The sequence below is a fragment of the Phascolarctos cinereus genome, unplaced genomic scaffold (genome assembly GCF_003287225.1).
Source record: "Phascolarctos cinereus isolate Bilbo 61053 unplaced genomic scaffold, phaCin_HiC Scaffold_1;HRSCAF=81, whole genome shotgun sequence".
Taxonomy (NCBI): Eukaryota; Metazoa; Chordata; class Mammalia; order Diprotodontia; family Phascolarctidae; genus Phascolarctos; species Phascolarctos cinereus.
The window spans coordinates 265,416,914-265,440,453 of NW_027555514.1; the positions used below are offsets into that span (position 1 = coordinate 265,416,914).

The following is a 23,540-nucleotide window of genomic DNA, read 5'->3' on the forward strand; positions in this document are numbered from 1 at the left end:
ATAAGTAGATGCTGCTTTGTGATCCTGTGTATTTCATTTTATGTGCATTTAAAAAGTGACCCTCCCAGACTTGTCCAGTCTGCCCAAGGGATCCATGTGCCCCAAAGGCCCAGAACCTCTGATCTTTAAGGTCAGAGGGGAAAAAAAAAAGAATACTGAACAAAATCCCTACGTTTATAGAAATGGTATCCTTGTAATTTGTAACTACACTGAGAAGAAACATGCACATAAAACATCTTGATGCAGCGGAACCAGTGCTGATTCTAGCGTTCTAGACTGAAATCTTGCTGCTGACGCTATTTGTGTGACCTTTGACAAGCTGCTTCATCTCTCCCAACCTCAGTTTTCCTTATTTATAAAATGAAAGGGAGGTGGGGAGACCAGACCAGAGACTTTTACCCTGGGGTCCAGGAAGTTGGTGATAGATAGATAGATAGATAGATAGATAGATAGATAGATAGATAGATGATAGATGGGTGGATGGATGGATGGATGGATGGATGGGATGGATGGATGGATGGATAGACGGGTGGATAGATAGACAGATAAGATGGGTGGTTAGATAGATGGGTGGATAGATGGGTAGATAGATAGATAGAGGGGTGGAGAGATGGATGGATGGATGGATAGATAGATAGGTAGATAGATAGATAGACGGGTGGATAGACAGACAGACATAGACAGAGATAAACTGCATTTTACCATAATTGGTTTGCCTTGTAATTGTTCAGTAGGCAAGTCTACCACGTGTCGCATTCTGTGCCAAGGCTGGGGAATACAAAGCCAGGTAAAAGACAGTCCTCGTTCTCCAGGAGCATGCAGCCTAGCTGGGGAGACAGCTTGCAAGTGTAACCTGGAGATGTGCATTAAAAATGTGATTCTGAGGAGGGGTGTGTGAGCTTCACCAGATGAGGGCCACAGGGTCCCTTCCCACTCTGCATCTGTGATGCCATGATCATGTCCTTCCAGCCCCCTCATTCTGCGTTTGAAGAAACAAAGGCTTCGAGAGGTTACTTTGCATGGCTCAAGCCACACAGGGGTGTCAGAACTGCGGTGCCTCCCCAAGACTATTATGCCCCTAATAGATGCCGGGCTCAGGGGATACAAAAAAATGGCACAAGACAGTCCCTGCTCTCACACAGCTCACAGTCTGATGGGGGAGACAACATGTATGTACAAGCAACATATAGATACTTCACTGGAGGAGGGCACTGGTTTTAGGGGGAACCGGGAAAGGTAGAGGTGGGATTTTAGCTGGGCCTTGGAGGAGTGATAGAGTACCTTGTTTGGGAACCAGCAAAGAGACCAGTTTTGCTGAATCATAGACTATCTAGAAGGGAGAAGACTGGAAAGGTAGCAGAGGACCATGTTAAGCAGACCTTTGAATGCCAGAGCATTTTATATTTGATCCTCAAGATGACAGGGAACCATTCGAGTTCATTTGACTAGGGAGGTGACATGGTCTTTGGGAAGATCACTTGGGCAGCCAAGTGGAGGACAGATTGGAGTGGGGAGAAATTTGAGGGGAAAGAAAACAAATTCCATTTTGGACATCGTTTTAGGTGTCTATAGGGAGTCAGAGGTGATGTCTGAACTCAGGTCCTGACTCCAAGTCCAGGGCTCAAGTCTTGCCTTCCAAAGTATCAGCAGTGAGATCTGAACTCGTACCTTTGCAGTTTCCTAGGCCTGTTTGCTTCTCCACCACCCCTCCCTGTATAGGATGGGGCATCTCTTCAGACTGTCATCAGAACAGGGCTTGTTGCATTTTGCTTTCCAACATCACAAGGCCTCTTCTTTGGATGGGTCTTCTGGCTCTATGGGCTAGCCAGCACACTGGCACACCATATTAGGGGATTCAGGATTACTGTGGATTTTTCGGATCTGCCCAGGCTGTGGGATGATACCGTTCCTCTTTCACACAGCCCTCAAGACCAGGTTTGGAGGAAAGTTTCCTGGTACTTAGGATATTTTAAGGCCACACCCAAGAAAGGTTAAGAGCTTTTTGATTTTAAGTCCCAGACTTAGGACTTTGCCATCTTATTATCCCAGCTGACTGGATTTGATCATCTTTGTCAGGATAAGTAGGGGGACAGCTGGGCTTTGGTTGGGTAGGGATGTGCCTGGTAAGGCTCAGGTGGATTATCTTGCTTGTGACATTAAGCATCTTCAGCCATCTGCCCCTTGTGCCACGTGAGACACTGTTCAAGTCTAAGAAAGCTGACTTTTTTTTAAAAGCAAGGAGTCTTATTTGAGCCCTGTTCTTGAGAAGTTACTAACCTGCATTGGTAAAGGGGATTCCCTCAAGTGGGAGTTCTGCATGCCAATTATAGGTCAGGTCTAGCCTCTACTCCGGCAAAGGCAAGATTTCATTATGGGGAGGGTCACGTACAAGGATCCTTAATCGTTTTGTGAGCATAGAGTGCTTTTCACTTTGGCAAAGACTGGCAATCTCTAGGACTATGAGACATTTGGGGTGCTGTCCATGAAATCCCTCAAGGAAGGCACAAAGATTCCTCCTGCTGTCTGCATAGGACCCCTTTATTTACTTATATATACCTATAATCTCAATTGTGGGACAGATTGCTCCACTGAGGCAGACTGGCACCTTGCCTATAATACAGTCCTAGAGATCTGTCTCAGTCACAGAGAGGTTGAGGGACTTGCTGAGTCACACAGCCAGGATGCACTGGGGGTCCTTGCGCTCAGATCTTTGACTATTGACACTTACCTTGGGCAAATCATTATCTGTAAAATAGGCCTAGCTGGTCTCTGAGGTCTCTTCTGTAGTTCATCGTGACATTTACCCACCTAGGAGTTATTTTCTTTTGAAGGGGATGGGGAAAGAAAGGTAAGGGCTCTTATCTCAGCTTGTCCAATTTCTCTCTCTCTCTCTTTTTTTTTTGTGGGGGGGGGTTACTTTCCCAATCTAATTCTAACCCTCTAGCCCTTTGACTTCCCTGAATCTTAAGGACTGGCCTCACTGTAGCCTCTAGGAAATGCTAAGTTTCATGATCTCAGAACTGATTGTGGTTGAATGTAAGCAAAGACTATCTCATACCTTTCTATCTGTACACCCAGTGCCTGGCGTATAGTAGGTGCTTAATTGATTACTGATTGATTCTTTATTCCTTAACTTACTGCTTTAATCATTTTGGAACTCAGCAGAGGGTGTATGGGTAAGATTCTCATTTAGCATTTCAATAAATTAACTGCAATTCTGCAGCCACTATATGTGTGACTTTTAACTGTAGCCAGCAGGTCATGGACCCTTCTCAGAATAATGTTGTGGGGCAGCTAGATGGCGCAGTGGATAGAGCACCGGCCCTGGATTCAGTTCAAATCCAGCCTCAGGCACATAACACATACTAGCTGTGTGACCCTGGGCAAGTCACTTAAACCCACTGCCTAGCCAAAAGAAAAAAAATTTAAAAAAAAAGACTAATGTTGTTAAATGCATAAGTTAAAATAGAGAAGATTACAAAGGAAACCTACTGTAATGAAATATAGTTGTCAAAATATTAAAAAAAAATTCATGGGCCCTAGGTTAAGAACACTTGCATAAAAGTATTGGGTTAAACAGAGGTATATTTGGGGGCTAGTCCAGTCAAGGAAATGATGGAGAAACAACGCCAGACCCCCTCTCCTTTTGTAAAAGGGCATTTCCTGTGAAAGGGGAGGGAAAAAAAAGAGTATTCTGAAAAACTGAACATAAAATGGAAAGAGAAGCTAAGTTTTGAGCTTTTCAAAATGGGTAATACAGGGCAGGCAATTTTAAAAAATTCATCGTGTCTGAAAATAATTTCCTTCAAAATTACTTTTCCATAGACTCTGTCTTTGTCATAGATGTCCTAGAATCAGGGAACCAGGCACACAGACTTGGCCTGTACTGAATTCTCAACAAGACTGGCAACTTTCCTGTGGTGATAATTAGAGAGAAAACTCGATCTGAATCTTTAAGGTTAAAGCTGACAGATCTCAGATGCCTCAGCCAGATCATGAAAAAGCTGTTGCCTGAGTTTGGGGGAAAAAAATAAATCTGAGATGACAGTTATGGCAAATTAGTGGGGATTATCAGAGGAGATGAGGGAACATGAAAAGAGTACTTTGTAATTAAGACAGTCTTAGGGACAGACAAGCTGTAGGCAATGGAGGACTGAAAATAACTACTCAGCACACACACACACATTCCCCAGAGTCTTAGTTTTAAACTTTAAAAGCTGAAATAGAATCAAGAGGTAAATTCCAAAACACCAGCATAGAAGAAATTGGAGAAACTCTTCTTACCCTTTTCCCCCTGCAAAAAAGTCATGGGTCATTAGATAAGATACAAGTGGAGAAATGTTCTGGAATTCAGAGCCTTTCAGCAGCACTGAGACATTTGGGACACCCTGTCTGTACACGTGTTTCTCTGTGTGTGGCTAGAGGATCTGGACTTTTGGTCACATCCTTGACACATGATGGCTGTGTGACCCTGGACAACTCACTTCTCTGTGCCCAACACTCAGCCTACAGCACTCCCAAGTGTGGCCAGTAAAACACAGATATTACACTCTGAAACAAAGTCAATATGCAACCTGCAGAGACTTCTGTGTATGGATTAGTGGTCCCCATTTTATCTGAGTTTGACACCACCGTATAGACTAGAAGTTGCCAAGAAGGTGCCAGCCCACGTTGGTACAACGAATGCCTCACCTGGAAATTCCCTCCTCCAGTGATCTCTGGGGATCATAACCACAGCATTATCCTCAGCTCCTCCTTCTCCCTCACCCCACATATCCACAGTAACCAAATCTTCTCAGTCATCCTTTCCCCACTTCTCTTACATCCGACCCCTTTTGTTCAGGCCCTCATGACCTCTTCCCCTAGATGATTCCAAGAGCCTTCTAATGGACATCCGTGTCTCCACTGTCTTCTCACCTTCCAAATGGCTACCAAAGTAATCTTTTCCCCCTTAAACACAGATCTGAGCGTGTGATTTCTCTATTCCTGTTATTTAAGCTTTACATAAACCTGGTCCCAAGCTCCCTTTCTAGTATCACTAGACATCATTCCTTTTCCTCAACACCATCTGTGTCTGGGGCAGCTGACTGTGGGAATACACACCTCCGGTGGTTAAGGACACAGCTCCCTCCCCATCTTCTGCAGGAAGCCTTTCCTTTCCTGTTTCCTCCCCCACTGGGAGAGCCTTCCCTTTCAAACTATCTAGCAGACATTTGCACGTATTCACACTGTTTGTTATCTATCTATACTGGTCTTCCTCATTACAAGGAAGGCTCCTTGAGACAGGATTACAATCCTGTCTTCAGGGTCTGACACAGAGTACGTGCTTTAACGAATGCTTGTTGAATGATACAAACAGCTTGTTTCTCCTCTGACAGAATGCAAGCTCTGTGCAGACAGGAGGGACTGTTCCATTTTGCTCTGCATCCCCAACGCCTAGTTTAGTGCTGGGCACATAAGAGGTGTTTAACAGAGGCTTGCTGATTGATGGCTTAGACCGGACACTCTTGCCCTGGAGTCCATGGAGGTTCTATGAACTAGAACGGGGGAGGGAGGGGGAGAAGGGTGGGGAAGTGACAGCTTTATTTTCACCAACCTCTGATGGAAATTAGCATTTCCATCAACTATTTAAAAACATTATTAGAAGGGATCCGTAAGTTCCACCAGATGCTGCCCAAGGGGTGAAAACAACAACAAAAGACCAAAAACCAAAGGCCAATTATGGTGGAATTGATTCTCACAACATCCCTTTGAGGTAGATATCATCATCTCCAATTTTATGGTTGAGGCTACGGAGGCAGGCAGAGGTTAATTGACTTGCCCAGGGTCACACAACATGCAAGGGTCTGAGGATGGATTTGAACTCGAGTCCTTCCTGACTTCAGGCCCAGCACCTGCCCCTTAAAAGACTTTTAATTCTTCTTGAGTCACTTGGGAGCGTCGATGGCTAAACACAGGCCATCTGACCAAAAACCGATTATTGCCAGGCCATAAACCCAGGTCTGATTTTGTTCTCAAGCACAGCTACCAAACGGAGGTTACGTTTCAGGCTAACGAAGCCATCTTTCTGTTCCCTGCCTGAAAGTATGTACTCCCAATACTTTTAATAAAAGATTCTCCATTTTATCAGTATGGGAGTAATCTAATAAACTGGGATTCCTCCCCCACCCAGCAGCTGGTTTTATGAACTGCTCTGGCTCCAAAGCGGCCTGGGCTTAGTAATCGAGCTCTTCCCGTCTTGACTGAGCTGGCCCCAGCATACTCAGAGTCCTTCCAGGGCTTGTGTTGGTCAGGTGACATGATTATCAAGAAGCCAAGGTCACCTACCTTTCACAAGGAGAGCGTCACTCTTGAAATCTCATAAGAACACATTTCTCCACTGTAGCTAACAGTTGCCTGGATGGAAGATTCATACAGTATTAATGACTCATTATCACTGACTCCCACATTGAGAGATCCAGAAAGGTTGGCCTCTCCACAGGAAGTTTCCTCTTGATACTTGAAAGCCAAACAGTATGGCTTCATGGGCTGTGCTTGGGACCTGTTCTGGTGGGGCTAGACTGAGGGTCTTTCTACCGGGCACGTCACAGCGACTGCCATTCACACTGGCTTGTAACAGTGACGTTTTGCTTTTTCTCCCCTACCTAGTTCCCAACTCTGCTCAATGGCCACATACCGGTGCCAATCCCCAGCCTGGACAGAGCCTCTTCCCCGGGACTCCTTTCTTCAAGTGCTCAGAAATCCTGATGATCTCCCCACATTAAAGGGCTTGCTAACTGACAGAAGAAATCCACCCCAACGGGCTAGTTTTCCTGTGTCGTGACAAGGACATTGTGAAACCCTGTTACTTTGGTTTGCACTTTCCATTACGTGGATGGTCTGAGTTGTTGCATTAGCATTTTTTCAACAGTTTTTTATATATACGTATCAGTATATATAAAAGCCTGTTTTGCATTAAATGACTTTTTTCATGTTTTTGTATTCTCTTAGCTCTCAAGTGTTGAACACTGTTGACAGTGAAGAACTTTTCTTAATGGATTTCATTGTATCTAATAAGGATGTGAAGCTTCCCCTCCCTTTAATTCTGCACTGTGCTCATATAGACTATAACCGGCTGTGCCTTCCTTTGCATAATGTTTAATGTTATGTAAATGATTTATATATTTTCTAGTATTAAGAGAAAATGGTTGAAAGAGAAAAATTAGTATCCAACAGCGCTATGGTAGTGATGCATTCTTTTTCACAAGTAGGCAATATGAAAGCACGTCCATATAACTTTTTACTTCGTGCTTTCAAATTGTATACAAAATTGCCTTACAATGTTTTGAACTGAAAGACAATAGTAGATCTACTGTCCATGGTAATGAGGTTTTTTTTTTTAAAGAATAAACCAAGCCATATTTAGACAATGACTATTCATAGACTGAAATGCTCCAAGGGCGTATTAAAAGCATAATTGCAAAAGACAAGCCTTCTAGCTGCCGACAGGACCTTTCAGATTCTTTGCAAACAGGGAATGAAGATGAAAAACTACACAAAGAGACCCTCTTTCCATGCCTTTGGCACCCGTCTTAGATTGCTCCCAATCGTTACATGTTCTCTTAGCAATGAGAACACCCAGGGCTTCCACTTTCCATAGAGAATGACTTATCTGAATAGATTTACTCTGTCAGTATGTGTTCAGGGTTTCCTGAAACCCTTAGGATCTTAGGTAGAATATTTAAAACCTAGTGTTTTGAAAGGGGCTCACTTTAAAGGGGGTTCTCAGTTTTGAAAATTTGGGCAGAATGCTCTACTTAATTTGATGTATCTTAAGTTTATGGTCAAGGTGAAAGAAACTCAATATGAGTTCAAATTAATCATCTTCTGAAAGCACTATTGTTGTGGAGCTGAATTTAACTGTTTCAAGTCATCTGGAACAAGCTACGTAGTCAATGTGCATCTGCAATTTAGAGCAATGATTATGAAAACATGTCCTGAAGGACGAGGCATAAATGAAAGGCAACCTTCCTTCTAATGCTACTTTCTGTTCTTCGAGGAGATTACAGGCATCCTAATACAGGATGGAAGAAAAGACCCTGGGAAAAGCAGCTGGTCCTGGCAAATTCAAGATTGGGTTAATTATAGTCCCTAATTACTTGACTGGTCATGAAAATCATTTTGGACGATTACTGTACAGCTAACTGGTCTGGACCATCCCTTAAATGCACTACTATGGGACAACCATAAATATTAACCTCTGTGTAAAGCTCTTACGACTAGTACTTAAATATTTTTGAAGTCAAATATTCAGATACTGGTTTTGTCAGATGTTCAGGGATTCCAAATTTTTGGATCATTTGGAAAGAAGGAACAAAGGAAACTTGATTCTATGCATACCATCTGTGATACTGGGGGGGAGATCAAATATACAGGCTGCCACTATGAAGTAGTGAGGCTGCATCAGTCTACGTATTACCATTATGTTGGCATATCATAGCCATATTTCACTTTTTCAAAAGTACCTATCAAAAATGGGACATGGGTAGACTCCGAGATTCCATCTACTTTTTAACTTTTAAAACCAGAGTAATGGGGCAGCGAGGTGGTGCAGTGGATAGAGCACCAGCCCTGGAAGTCAGGAAGACCTGAGTTCAAATCCAACCTCAGACACATAACACTCACTAGCTGTGTGACTCTGGCCAGGTCATTTAACCCCAACTGCCTCACCAAAAAAAAAAAAGTAACAAAAGGCCAAGGAGATTAGATGACTTCTCCAAAGCCCCTCAGATGTTACTCAGGCAAGATCTGATTCCCAACTGAATACTTCTTCCACTGTGCCATCACACTGCATGCCAGTGTTCTCATGGCTGCAAAAAAAGAAAGGGTAGAACCTTTCTGATTGCTTGAGCCACAGAGAAAAACCAGGCACGAAATAAGAAATCATTCCAACAACCAAGTTGCTACAATAATGACCAAGGTACTGAATCTGAGACAAGAACACTTCCAGTGGCCCCTTTTTCTCCCCATCAATAGCTGGTGAATACCATTCAGGAGGATGGGAATCTAACTTGGTTGGGTCCTGTTTCCCTCCCCACACACACACTGATTGTCTTCTACATCAATCAAACCTATAGTGGGTTGTTATGGATGGAAAAATACAATACCTATTATGATGGGTTAAGAACTCTGCTAATTTAGCAACCTGAATGATAGCTGGAAGCATTTGGAGATAAGCTGTCAGTGGCCCTGCCTCATTCTATTTTTCACAGACATATTTTTTCCCTTTATGTCAGAAGATGAGATTTGCAATAGCATTAAAAAAAAAGTATACAATAGCTCTTCAGCTCCATGCCTGCTGACTCTCAAAGAGCTATGGTGAAAATGCTGCACGACCATAATCAGTATGTTGGATTCCTTCTATACACATCTCACCAAATGGACAGAACTGAAAATCCTCATTCACTTGCATTTATGTATGTATCATTTTTACTGTTACATTTTTTGTTCAATAAACAATTTTTTTTTAAAAAAAAAGGTTACACTAACATTTTGTAATAAAAACTTTGTCAGTAGAAGGGTGGTTTTTGATAAAAGAACATGTCCAAACAGGGGTTAGATTTAGATTGCATTGGAGTATGACCACCTGAGAGGTTTGGGGGTGGGGTGGGGTAGGGCGGGGTGGTGGGGTGCAGCATCAGGTAGCAATGGACTGAGTGAGCCATGAGCTGGGACTGACTCTAGCTCTGCTTCTCCCTGCAGGGAGAAGGATGTTCCAAGCTGGGAAATGAATTCTGACCACACGCTGTCTCCTCTTCCAAGCACCTGTCAGAGCATTAACTCTCACCCAACTTTGCACCACATAATGTCGATGGTGGGCAGAGCCATTTAAGAAATCAATCTAAGAATGCCACTTCTTTAAGGGAAATTAATTAGGCATCTTTAAAAAAAAATAGAAGTGTCATACATTTGAGTCTGGTTCTTTCTAGCACCTCACGCTATTTTTTATTTTGGACTAGTATGTATGTTCCTTGTCTGCCCACGGCATAGGGGCATGCCTAATTTGAAATATTCTATCTAGGGCAAAAAGCATAACTGCCAAGAATTAACTATAGAGTAGTAGGGGATCAACAATGCAAAGAAGAGATGCAACAGTGCCAATCAGGTAAAGTTTTCATTTTCTTGTGAATGCAACTTTTGCAGCGATAATTCTGAATCTGCCATGGTTACCAATGTTGCTCAGGGTGCTGAATCACCAAACATCAACCCCCCCTCCTTTCTGTTTGTCTTCTTTTTTTTGCCACTTGCTTAGGCACTTGTTTCTTCCTTCCCTCTGAGAACCTGGCTGGTTTTGGACGAAAGAGAACTTTCCAACAGTAACTCCACTGCTGAGGTTCAGGGTCCCTCCCTTGTTTTCGGGCCCAAGTGTCAGCCAGGTATCACGGAGCAGCCGGCTTGCTTCCTCGACACAGAAATGAAAGAGAGAGAGAAGCTGCCTCAGGCAACCCCAGCAAACTCTGGCAATGTTTCTTCTCTTTCCTTGAGAGAATCAGGCTTTGGGGATAAAGCTAAGCAGGTGAACACTCTGGTGACACACCTGCCCCTAATGTACAGAACTTCTATCCCACCGATCCACATTCAGATGAAACCAGCCCGACACAGCCGTGGCCCCAGAAAGGACCTTCTTCAAAGGTGTCAGGCCCTTATCATCATTACTCCACTACTTAAGTATCCCAAGGGGTGTGAGACATAAGGGGTTACAGAGGGTGACTCGACTCTACCCAATGGTCCCTCTTCTGTGGAAGAATCACAATTCAACCAAACCGTATTTTAACAACATGGAGATTTTGTTATTATAAACTTCAAAACAAAACCAAGGAATTCCACATAATATTTATACTTTCAAAAGTACAATATTAATACGTGTTTGTCAGTTAGAAATAACAGCAGTTTGTTGGGTCTAAAACCAGTTTACAAATGCTGGAAAGCAGTAGTGGTCCGATATTCACCAGTATATAGGAATCTGTTTCTTCCAGAAAATTAAAAAAAAAAACCCAAAATAATTAAATTTACCAGTATCATGAACTATTAATAAAACACCCCCCAAACATGCCACAATCATTATTCACAAATAAAGTTAAAAGGAAATATACAAAAATCCACTTAATACTGTTAAATAACAATAAACTACAAGATTTCCTGAACCGAAATGGCAGGACCCCTGAATGTTTACAGTGAACGTCAGGAAAAACTTTAAGTTGTCTATGACTATTTTCATGATATACCAGCCAGAGATTTACAAGACCATTTCAAAACATCCCAATAAAGATTTACAGTCTGTAAGATGCACTACACAACTAATTGTTAAAGGTGAACACAAATGCTTAAGAGCATTGTTCCCATCACCCAGCCAGGTGCATTCTGACACCCAGTGAGATGCACAGGCACGGCCACGACATCTGTCATCTCTGGTAAACAGAGGCTGGGGACGCTTTTTTAAAAGCCTCCAAGTTCTCATCTGGGGAAGAGGAGTTGTTGTCCATGGCTCAAGTCACATGTCTATCACAGCTTCCAGCTGATTCCAAGTGAATATCAGGGTGGGGAGGGGGAAAGTAGGAAATGAAATCTGTTCTCCAATGAAGAAAATCATTCTGCTTCTCATCAAATACAAGAAGAATATTTCAGAAGAATAACAGGACGGGGGGGGGGGTCTGAACGGATTTGTATGAGTTAGTTCTCAGTGGATCAAAACACAACATAAATTAAGGTCAATGTCCTGTATACCACCGTTCAGGAGCATGCAAACATTGCTAAACTAGAGGTGACAAATAAATAATCCACGTGGCTCAAGGCCTGGGCTTCTAAGAGGAAATCCTTCCTGCCTCCTGGCCTTCCTCCGGACTTCCCTCCAGGCAGGTGGCAGGCAGGCAGGCTTTCATCTGCTCGAGTCACCTTGTGCATCACGTGCTTTTCTAAACATAATGTGCTTATAAATCTTGGAACTACCACATTGCCAATGTTAAATAAGACATTGTCTCATGAACTTGGAGCATTAAATGGTTCACCTATTTACAATTAAGCAAAGCTAAGTTTACATTCCAGGAAACATTGCAGTTTAATAAAAATAACAAACAAACAAAAACTGCAGCAGTCAAACAGTCTGTGAGGAGAAACAGATGCATTCACATATCATAAAGCCATTGCAACTTCTTCAGGCATTCAACTGTTGTGTTAAATAGACAGACAGTAGTTACTTAGCAGCAATGATTCCGCAATAAATAATGCACTGTGTTTCTCAGTCCTGCACAAAAATTGCAGCTCCAGTTACAGCAATAGTTGTAACTGACTGGCTCTAATGGCAGAGAAGACCTTAAAACCAACTGTACAAGAAATTGTCACACTGTGACAACAAATATAAAAACATAATCTGCAGGTTGGAAATAAAAAGACTCCACTGGGAAGAGGACAGCGTAGACAAGCGGAGATCCCCAGTCCAGATCCGAGTCCGTGCTTGGTAAGAGAGGCTGGGGCTGGGCTTGAAATCCTGCTATCGAACTTAAAAGAGCATGCTCTGTCTTCTGTTCTTGCCGTGTCCTAAAATATAAAGTCATTGGGTGAGGCAGTTCAGAGTTCAGAGTTTACCCCACAGATCTGGTGACTCAAGGTCACTCCATGTTTCCCACCAGCAAAAGCTAAGACTCCGTGGTCAGGGCGACCGGCTCAGGCTTTTTTTAATGAACCCATTTGGGTCCGGGGTCAGTCTACAGCTTCTATGCTTCCAAGTGGTGAACCTGAAGACTAGGTGAGCACAAGGTGCATCTTCCGCTCCGGGTGCCAGGCACGGTGTGTTCAACGATCGAGCCAGGTCACTTGTAAAAGGTCTCTGTGTCATCGGCAGCCTTCAGGCCCCCTGACTTGACTGAGTCTGATTTTTTTTCTCTGAAGATACACTGAGCTGCCCACGTCATATAGAAAAGCGAGTTACGTGCAGTTCTAAAAGTATACCATTGTGGTATGCACAGGACACTGAGTTTCACATTAATAAAGTTACTAACCAATTTATAAACAAAAAGCTTGTTTCCATTCAGAAATTCAAGATCGACACGTGAAATGGTTTATTACAAACACACCTGTCTCTGGATAGGAAGAATTTCGAAAACCCGGGTCCTTTTGCAACTGAATTTCTTTCAAACTGAATATTGAGACACCTAGAATAAGGAGGAAAATATTTTGTTGAAACGATTAAACAAAATTTTAAAAAAATGTTTGGACTCCAGTGTTTACTAAGCATACTCTGCCAGGTCCAAGACAGGAAGAAAATTAAGCCATTTTCCCCCAAATAACATCAACTTCTCTAAGCACAAGGTGTTATGCTTTTGCTATGACAGACAAGGGGTAAATGAAAGGAATTTTACATCAACAGAACCATCTGGTGATGACTGCAAGGGGAAGGGAAAAGGAGCTAGTCACTACTCTTTTAATCAAGCTGGGTTGTATGACTGTGCCCCTAATGTAGCTTCAACTCCACAGAGAGATAAAGTGAATGAGAGTGATCAAAATGGTCCTCCTCATGGGATTAAAATGCTTGCTTTCCAAACCTAAAGCTAGAAGTACAACATCTTCTGTCAATCACAGTACGATTCACTTGCCTCTCCCTTCCTGAGAGAAGCAGTATTTACTCAAAACATCTAAGAATTTTTGAAGGAAACGAAAACCGTTAGATCTCAATTGCAAATAACTTTGCTACTGATTGCTACCTAAGGATGAGCAAGTCAACCTTTTCTTTAATTAGTGACAGTGAACCCATGGATTAATTAAATACTGGAAGCAGGCAGACAAGTGCCATGATGTTGGCACAATTCTCATCTGTCTCACTTCCATTTTAGGGTAGAAATGTTAGAGGAGGAGAGGGGAGGCGATAGGAGTAAAATGAGATGGACCAGACTTTTAAGATCTTTGCAAGTGTTACTTATTATCTTACTGAAAGTGACTGTCAATGACACAAGTAAAAAGGACAAAAGGTTAATACCAAAGAAATCAATATCTAACACATTAGGAGAAAAATCCATTTCTAGAAGGAAATCTTTTAGGGTCTTGAAATGGTGATCTTTGCTTGCCAACAGAACTGCTGCTCTTGGGTTAGTGATCATGTCACACTTATCTTCTACTACAAAAGGCACATTTTGGTATCATCACAAAGTTAATTGCTGTCATTCACCTTTAGTGTACTAACAGGGTGCGCAGGAAGGAATGGAAATAGCATGAGACCATCTCCCTTTTGGAATTCTGATCCAATTATGGAAAAGATTAGGCTCTTAGGTTTGAAAGACAAACTTGAAAATTCCTCTTACTTTCAGGTAAAGCGTGTATTCTTGTTCCCAGACTCCGAAAGTATGCATGTTTCATGGCTTCCTCTGCTGAAACCCTTTTCTTTGACTCATACTGTGAAAAAACCAAAGGATCATTTCATCAACTTTTCCTGAAATTAATCCTAACAGAAAAAAGAAAACACTGAGAAATACTGTATTGAGGGCCTCAATTTCCCTATTCTTGGTCATTTGACATGAAGACTATTTGATATAGAAGTTTTATGTACATCAGGCCCTTTTATAAATCTAGGTTCCTACTTTAACGTGGAAGACAAGTTGTTTTCTAAGAATGAATCTTTTCTAACATGTAATTAAGATCTCTTTATAGGTCTCGAAATGACAAGAATCAAGACTGGGATTCGCTGATTTTGGATCACTTTTCCTTTACAAACACAAAAGATTAGAAGAATACTATAACGCACTGTCCATAATTATTTTGCAACCTAAAGCATCAAGTCCCTGATGCCTCCATTATCTAACTCTGCTCCATGACTCTATTCTTTGCAAGCTTCGAGGCAGTATGCTATGGCTGGGCAGCAGAAAAGCTGGAAGATCCCATCTCAGTTCCCAAATGAAAGCAATGATCAAAGAAAAATCTACACTCTCCTATAGGCAAATCTGCATCGCTAATAATATGGCATGTTAATTTTTCAGCATAAAGCCAATATACATGTATCTAAACATCAAAAGATGGGTCAATTATCCATCAGCTATGGAATCTTACTGACAATAAGCAAAACAAAAGGCAAATCCCCTGATGATCAACTCCATGGAATATTGACAATAATGCTGCTTTTAGTGGGCTTGGGAGCAGGGTCACCAAATGAGGTGTCAGACAGAAGGTGAATTGTCCAGATAAATCAAAATCCCCCTTCACTGCTTTCAAACTTTTTTGTTTGAAAGCCTCTCACTGACCAAACTGAGGCCATGTAGAAAAAGCACGCTCTGCTCTTCTCCACTCAACGGCCTTTTCCTGCCATCTCCTCCTTCACTCGAAGGAGCAGCCCTCTGTGCCAAGGCAAACGCATCCCACACCTGTCCTGCTGCGGCTGGGATCCTGGAGAAGGTTGTGTGGAGTAGCAGCCTCCAAGACCTGTTGTCTCTGCGGTTTGGCTTCTAGTGTCACCATCCAACCCAAACCACTCTCCTCAGTCATTACTGATCTCTTCTAGACCAAACCCAGGGGCCACCTCTCAATGCTCATCCTCCTTAACATCTCCAAAGCCTAATGCACCCTCTACACACTCTCTGTCTCTCTCTCTCTCTCTCTCTCTCTGTCTCTCTCTCTCTCTCTCTCTCTCTCTCTCTCTGTCTCCTCGCTCCTTACCTACTTCTCTGACTAATCCTTCTGTCCTTTACTGAATCTTCATCCAGGTTGTAACTGCTAACTAAGGGTCTCCCTGCAAAGCTCTGTCTCGGGCCTTCTTCTGTCCTCAAAGATTGAGAACTGGAACAGCTCTTAGTGGTCACTAGGTCTAATGCCCTCATTTGACAAATAAGGAACCTGGGGCCCACATTTAAGTCAGCTGCTTGCAAAAACACTGTGTCTGAGGCAGAACTTGAATCCAGGTCTTCCTGACTCCGACTCTAGTACTCCATATGCTACACCACACCATCTCTTATTGCAGTACATAGGCATTTCCCTACAAGTTTTAATTAACCCATTCAAAATGGCTCCTCAAGAGCCTACTATGACAAGTAGCATGTACTTGGGGACACGAGACAAAGACAGAGACTTTCCTTGCCTCTGAGGATCTCACAGTTCATTAGGGATGAAGGAATACATAAAAATATAGTTATACACTCAGATATTACAAGTGGGAAGGAGGTTACTTCCAGCTGGAGAGCAGTCAGGGGGAAGAAGGAAGGAAGGAAGGAAGGAAGGAAGGAAGGAAGGAAGGAAGGAAGGAAGGAAGGAAGGAAGGAAGGAAGGAAGGAAGGAAGGAAGGAAGGAAGGAAGGAAGGAAGGAAGGAAGGAAGGAAGGAAGGAAGGAAGGAAGGAAGGAAGGAAGGAAGGAAGGAAGGAAGGAAGAAGGAAGGAAGGAAGGAAGGAAGAAGAAGGAAGAAGGAAGGAAGGAAGGAAGGAAGAAGGAAGGAAGGAAGGAAGGAAGGAAGGAAGGAAGGAAGGAAACAAGGAAGGAACAGAATGAGAAAGGTGCGGATGGCTGTGCGAAAGAACGGTCTGTGCTCAGCGGAAACTGGGGGAGAGAAGCCTGAAGCCAGCCCAGAGGGAGCCACCAGTGCCAGGATAAAAACTTTATTCAGTAGATTGTGGGGTGTTGAGGTAGGTTTTCTTTTCTTAAGGAAAAACATAATCAGACCTGAGCATTATGAAGATTGAGGAGGGACAGGAAGTGACAGGGGAGACCAGGAAGAGGCACCTCCTAAGATTCACTAACTTATACGTTCTTTAATGACAGATAATGGATGCTGGCATAATGGGACGCCGCTAAACATAAAGCTCACATTTTCTTAGAAGTGAGGAGGAAAAATAAAACCTGTTTAGGGATCAGGTCAATAAGGAATTCCAAAATAAAACGCTAAATGTCATGCTTCTTGGAAAGAACATGATATGTGACGACAAGTTTTCGTAGTGAGCTGGATTCCAAGCACTGTACTGCTGCCCCTGAGGATTGGCGTGAACAAGGCCTGCCCTTGCTAGCTTCCTCTGCAGCTCAGACCCAGGAAAATCAGGTGCCTGCTGATCCAGAATTCACAGGTCCCTCAGCTTGGAGAGGAAGCTAGGATACCTTTGCTGTTGCATTCCACCTGAACTGACTATCTGCTTCTCACGTTGCCCATCTGCCCATCTGACATTTTAACAATAAAAACGTAGTGTACAACTTACCTGAAGAAATCTTGTTATCAGTTCAATTCCTTCAGAGTCTAGTCTAGGAACAACAACAAAGAAGTAATCAGTGTTGCCTTGCGCCTTAGCCGCCAGAATGTTCAAAAGCCCAATGTACCGACCCGGCATTGTCGTCCGCTGACTCCTATTCTGGTGGACTCTGCTCTACGCTCAAACGTCTCACCTACACACTGTGTGTCAACTAGAAGCAGCCTCACGTCCTCTGAGAAGTGGACAGCAGGTGAAACTGCAGTCTCCTCAGCGGGCCAACATTCATTAATGTGATGAAAAAGGCACAAGAGAACAACCAATACCTTGCCTTATGTGGGGGAAAGACCTGTTCCAGGGAAATCAGACACGTTACAGGCCAGTTAACTCTTCCAATGCCCCTCTGAAGAAAGGACGACGCAGAAGACAAAGCAGAGCCCTTGTGGGGAGGTGACCGGCCCCCAACTGCACAGGACGTCCCGGGAGTTGGTCTGAGGAGTCAGAACCCACAAAGGAAGGCCTCTACGGTCTGAGGCAGCTGAGGGGACAACATCAAGACTGACCGTGGCTCCTGCCCTCAGGGAGCTTATAATCAATGAAAGAGAAGAACCAAACAATCAAAAACCACTTCTAAGCCAGCACAATAATGAAACAACTATGTTGCGTGGAAGGAGGTTAGCGGGCTCCTGATAATTATGATTCCTTCACCACAAATCCGGTGCTTTCTCCTGCAGCCTGACATGCCTGTAAAATTCATGGGGAAAAACCGATATGTAACACCAGCCTTCTATGAAAGCTTTCTGGAAGTCCTGGGTCAGTATCTGGACTCAACAAGGCCCGGCGCCTTGTGGGAGGCCGACTTCCAGCGTCCGGCCACTTTCTCCCTGTCTTGCACACACCACTATTCTGACACACTCAACACTGACAGGAAGCATGGACAGGAGAAGCCAGCTTCTGGGGCTCCATAATACTGGCTCACTGGAAAACAGGGAGCTTAAAGTGCATAAATTATATCAGAGGCGGCCATACAAACCATTTTTTAAAACTTTCTCAAGAGCAGACCTGGAAAAACCAGCAAGAAGTTCATACCACAAATACATAGATGGTAATAATTATGTGATTTATGGAACAGAGAAGAAATGTGGTATAAAAATGACACCACATTTTTCCTCCTAAGAAGAAAATCTGGCCTAATTTAGGTCAGTTGCTATAGTGACAACAAACAGGCCCCCACTGAGTCCCATGAGTGGTTTGAAAATATTTTTGGTGTTAGTAACAATTTTGTTGATCTGTCAATTGCCTGAGAATATAAAAGGGCACACTTTTTGAGTATGAGTGTTGTCAGCAAAGGAAATGGGTAGGAGGCCATGATCAAGCTTAAGTTAGAAAGAGTTCAAAGGTCGAGATGTGGGAACCACGGGAAAGAAGACGCTCCTGTCAACGCAGTTGAAACCTCTCTACGCTGACCTAGAAATCTCTGTGCTGGGCATCTGCCCCCAGGAGGTCAAGGCCAGAAGAGACAAGCTCCTTAAATAACAAAGCACACTGCGGCACTTCTGGTGACAGCAGAGTCCTGGAAACAAAGGAGATCCCCAACGACCTGGCCTCACTAAACAAACCATGGTGCAGATGTGTAACAGAATATGACTGTGCCACCGGGTACTACGAATATGATGAAAACAGAAGACTCACATAGGCCAGGCAAGGAAAAAAACAGACATAATGACAACAACAATGTATGTGGACAGAACTGCCATGGAACAACTGAAAACAAATATTGTAAAATTACAAAGAAAAAGCCTGGCCCCAAAGGAGAGAGACTGCCCCCACCTCCCTGGCAGAGACGGGAGGTGCTCAGGGGCAGAAGACTCCAAATGAGGAAAGATGCCTGGTAGTGTGCACTGGGAGGGGCAAGATACTTCCAGGGATAACTTTTGCTGGACAAGGGGTGGAAAGAACACGTCCCTGGGAACCCCGAGGGGCAGAAAAGAAGCAGGCGTGGTACGGAGGGATGAGAGACCAGCAAGGAAGGCACAGAGATGACAGCCAGGCAGTGTCAAAAGGGCCGGGAGGGCCTTCAGTGTCCCCTGTGGTAAGAACCCTGGGGGCGACCAGAATCACAAAGGATAAACCAGCACCTATGGGAGGGAAGAGGACCCACACTGGGTGTGATCACGGACCCACTGAGGTCACAGGGAAGAAGCTTCTGCAGAAAGCAGTTCTCTAATTTGCCCTCATACTTATACAAAAATAAAGCAGGCTTTAGATGCTAACGTAATTGTGGTCTCTAAAATTTCCCTTTATCTATTTCTTTCTTGATCATTTTATGCCAATGTGCACATTAATGTTGTTTTTCAAAGTGAAAAATGGCTTTTCCCAACAGAATAAGAAGGCAAGAAAAAGTGAAATGTCCCAGAGAGCAAACACAGACCCAAAGTGTTTGCTTCCATGTCTTTATACATACCGTGAGGCAGGCATGTACCTAGAAGGAGCATTTTAAACAATCACAAAAAGTCTTACAATCTTTTACAGGTGAAACAAACAAGCACAAAATACCTGGGTGCATGATTGATTAGAGGCTGTGGTTTGTATTTAGGAAAGTTGTAGTTCTTGAACTCATCATTGGAAGAAACACCTGGCCAGGTTTCTTGAGATGGTGTTCCTGGGTTTTAAAAGAATACATACACAATTAATTCCATCAGAAATAAGTAACTAGAAATGAAGGTCACAGATCCCTGGCTGCCTCCACCAGGAGAGTTCAGCCGCCCCTCACCCTGTCTCAGATCTTTTCCTCTCCCTTTTCTGTGTCCTCTTCCCTCATTACAACGCAAGCATCTCGAGGGCAGGGACCATCTTTCTTCTGGCTCGTATTTGTAACCACAATGTTTACTGTACAGTGCCAGCACATAGAGAGTAAGCAGGTACTACAAGCTTATTAAGTGTCACTGAAATAGAAAAAGGCCAGAAACCTTACACAAGTCTGGATCTATGAGAAATGCAAAATTGGGCCACGGGAACAAAAAATGTCTGCATCTCTTCCCTGTAGCTGTCAATAAAGCTAGCAGTCATGCAATAATAAAATCTGAGGCAACTTAACAAGGGCATGGATCTCCTTGAGTCACTGACACCCCGAGAACCTTTGGAAGTCAGCAGGAGAGAAGAACTGGGGCTGTAGGGTGACTATCTCATCAGTAGTAACAGTTACTCAAGGCGCTCTCCACATCCAAAGGTTTCAAGCCTGTCTTTAGACAGCATGCGTGTGCAATGGATTCTTCTGCACACATCTACATAAAGAAACCCGTGTGTACACACCTTTCAATAAAACAGCACAGCCAGCAGACAATAAGAACAGAGCCTAGAACCAGGGGGGCCACACTTCTGTGGCATTCTGCCACAATCGGACAACAGCACAACATGGAGGATAGTTCTGGCCACAATGTTATAGATATATTAATAATATAATATATAATAATACATTAAAAAATTAATGTTATGTGTACATTAATAAAGGTCCTCGTGGACTACTCCGGCAAAGGATAAACTTTGGCAGTTTCGACCAGGCTGGACAGACGCCGCACGTGGCCCAGTGACAGCCTGCACGCCTGTTCCTAAGGACCAGTCTGGATCAGTCTGGAGATGCTCAGCACCAGCTGTAACTCGAGGGGGATGAATTTTTCATGCACAACATATCTCAAAGCCTGTCTCTTGGATTACAGAGGATCCACACCAAATGATATGGTAAGCTGGAGTATGTCCAGAGGAAAGCGACGAAGGTGGGGCTGGAGCTCAGAGCCAAGTCATCTGCAGACAGCCTGAAGGAGCTAGGGATGTTTAACCTGGAGAAGAGGAGACTTAAGGGAAGCCAGAATCACTCAGGCAGCAATATCTGAAGGGCTGCCATATGAGACAAGACACTTGGCTTTGACTCCAGAGGCCAGAACTAGGCCCAGTGGAATGATGTTAAGTGAGGCAGATTTGAATTTAATATTAAGGAAAACTTTCCTAAATCTCAGAGCTGGATTTTCTCCAAGGTAAATCCTCTTCGAGCTTCCTTTGAATCATCAGACTCTATGATTCTACCATTTTGCAAAACTCTGGAATCTTGCTATGAAACTGACTAAAATGTTCAACCTCTTTGACCCAGAGATCCTATGACAAAGAGGTCAATGGCAAAAAGAAAGGTCCTACAATAAACCAAAAATATTTACAGCAGTATGTTTTATAACCAATCACCTTTGATTGGGGAATGACTAAACAAATAATGGCATGTATTGGAAGATTGCTGGATTGTAAGAAATTTTGCATATGAGGCACAGAATGAAGTATGAGGGATTTCTATGAGCTGATGCAAAGGGAAGAAAACAGAACCAGGAAGGAATAACACAAAACATCGCAACATGAAAAGGCACCTCCCTCACCCACAAGGTAACAGACTTGCTTTCACCTCTCCTCTGACATAGTCTCCGCCCTGAGCATCTGGACTGTTTTCAGAGGCTGATGGGATCCCTTTGTGTCCATCCTGCACTTGGCTGTCAAAGAGATCTTCCTAAGGAAGGCCTTCCTAAGTCTGCCCTAGTCAATCACTCCTGTGGCTCCCTATCTCTTGGCTGTTCCAAGCCCTTCATGAGCGGGCTGTCTCCCCTCCCCTTCTCTCCCACTCCTCCCTGCCTCCCCCCAAGTCTTCCCAGACCTCACTCAGTGCCAGGTACTATGGTCCACTGACATGGGCCTTCTGCTATTCCTCTCGACACGTTCCCTGGTGGTCCCTCTGGCTCAGAAGGCTCTCCTTCCTCATCTCTGCCTCCTGGCCTCCCCAGCTTCCTTCAAGTCCTCTCTAAAACAGCACCAAGCCATAATGCTGGTGCCTTCCCTGTGAGGTGATCTCCATTGTGAGCTCCTGGACAGCATGGATTGTTTTTTACCTTTCTTCTTAGCTGGGGCCTGACTCATCAGAGATGCTGAATAAATGCTGACCTACTCAATGACTTCCTTGACTGTGGAGACTGGGTACTAAGGGTGTGGAATACTTCAGAGAATGAGGTCAGACTTGGCTCCACTTTCTTTTTGTTACTTGGTCATCTTACCAGCACAGATTAACTCAGCTTTTGATGGTCTACACCCTCTCTGCTGCCTCTCCTCTTTGACTGGAGGACAGTAAACCCCTCCCAGAGCCTTAGGGTTCTCAGATCCTCACCCCCTCACCCCACCCTTTCAGTAGCCTATTATGTGGGGTCTTTACCCAATTAGATAGTAAGCTCCTGGAGGACAGGGTCTGTTTTTCTTTTATTTGTACCTCCAGCACCTAGCACAGAGCCTGGCATACAGGCTGAACTGAACTGTTACAGGAGATGGTCTTCTGGGAGAGGGGACACAGGGGAAATGGAGAGGATGCAAAAAAAAGATATACTAACAACTTTAAAAATACACTCCACAAATCAGGCAGGAAACGTGCAGGTGCAGCCTGACAGAGAAGAAAACAACTATTACCAAGCAGTCGGAAGATTAGATGCAGTTCATCCTCCACTGTAGAACCTGGAAAAAGGGGTCTTCCTGATGCCATTTCAAAGAATATGCAGCCAACACCCCTTTAGAGCGTGCAATGGAAAAAAGAAAGAGAAATCGATTGACATAAGAGAAAACATCATGCACAGTCTTCTTTCCCTCGATATTTACCTGCTTGACAGTTTCTCGCTCAGATCTCTCAGCTCCAGACACACTAAGGCGCCTTCTGGTCATTTTCCTCGCCTGCCTGCACTCGGTGCCCCCTGCCTTTGGACGTATCATTCACCCTGATTAAAAGTCCTGGTCCTGTTCTCCACTACCCTACAACAGCACCCTTGCCCGCCCTCACTCCAGACCAAAATGCCTTTTCTTACTACACACTCCACTCTGCACATCACAGCATTCTAACTCCAAGAGTTCTTACTTGGTGAACACGGTTTAATATTTTTCCTTGTAAGTGCTCACCTTTTGAATGTTGTGTGTACTTTGTCTCTATGACGAGGTGGTCGGTTCTTTTTTAAAAACAGATTTTTATTGATATATTCCTGTGTATATGTGACCCTTCATCCTTCCCTATCCAAGAAAGCCACCCCTCATAACCCGAGACACAAAGATAGAACCCCACCTTAAAAGAATTTAAGATCTTGTTGAGAGAAAAACAAACTGTGGAACAAGAATAGCAATAAGATTTAAAACGTTGTTCAAGACCAGATAAAAAGACATTAAAAGTCAGAGGGTGAATTCATTTCATCCAATGAATACTGCAGACAATAAATGTTATGGAAGCCTTGAGGAAGGCGAGACCCCCTGACGCTGGATCATTCGGGAAGCCACACAGAGGCTGTTCCAGGCAG

General features: G+C 43.6%; 2 protein-coding genes across 5 annotated transcripts in view; one reads left to right on the plus strand and one right to left on the minus strand.

The window, feature by feature from the left end:
• ELK3 (ETS transcription factor ELK3) overlaps window positions 1-7,413 on the plus strand; it is a 96,500-nt gene extending 89,087 nt beyond the window's left edge. Inside the window, exon 5 of the mRNA XM_021006448.2 lies at window positions 6,649-7,413. Coding sequence (XP_020862107.1) covers window positions 6,649-6,747 — 99 coding nt within the window. The 3' untranslated portion in view covers window positions 6,748-7,413. The remainder of the gene's footprint in view (window positions 1-6,648) is intronic.
• A 3,392-nt stretch (window positions 7,414-10,805) lies between these two features.
• CDK17 (cyclin dependent kinase 17) overlaps window positions 10,806-23,540 on the minus strand; it is a 143,549-nt gene continuing 130,814 nt past the window's right edge. For 3 of the 4 annotated variants that reach the window (XM_021006417.2, XM_078146699.1, XM_078146696.1), the window contains 5 exons: window positions 22,672-22,769; window positions 19,741-19,846; window positions 17,197-17,239; window positions 14,331-14,421; window positions 10,806-13,187 (listed from right to left, as the gene is read on the minus strand). In XM_021006417.2, the coding sequence (XP_020862076.1) occupies window positions 13,072-13,187; window positions 14,331-14,421; window positions 17,197-17,239; window positions 19,741-19,846; window positions 22,672-22,769 (454 nt within the window). In that variant the 3' untranslated portion in view covers window positions 10,806-13,071. The remainder of the gene's footprint in view (window positions 13,188-14,330; window positions 14,422-17,196; window positions 17,240-19,740; window positions 19,847-22,671; window positions 22,770-23,540) is intronic. The other variant, XM_021006416.2, reaches the window with a different exon arrangement.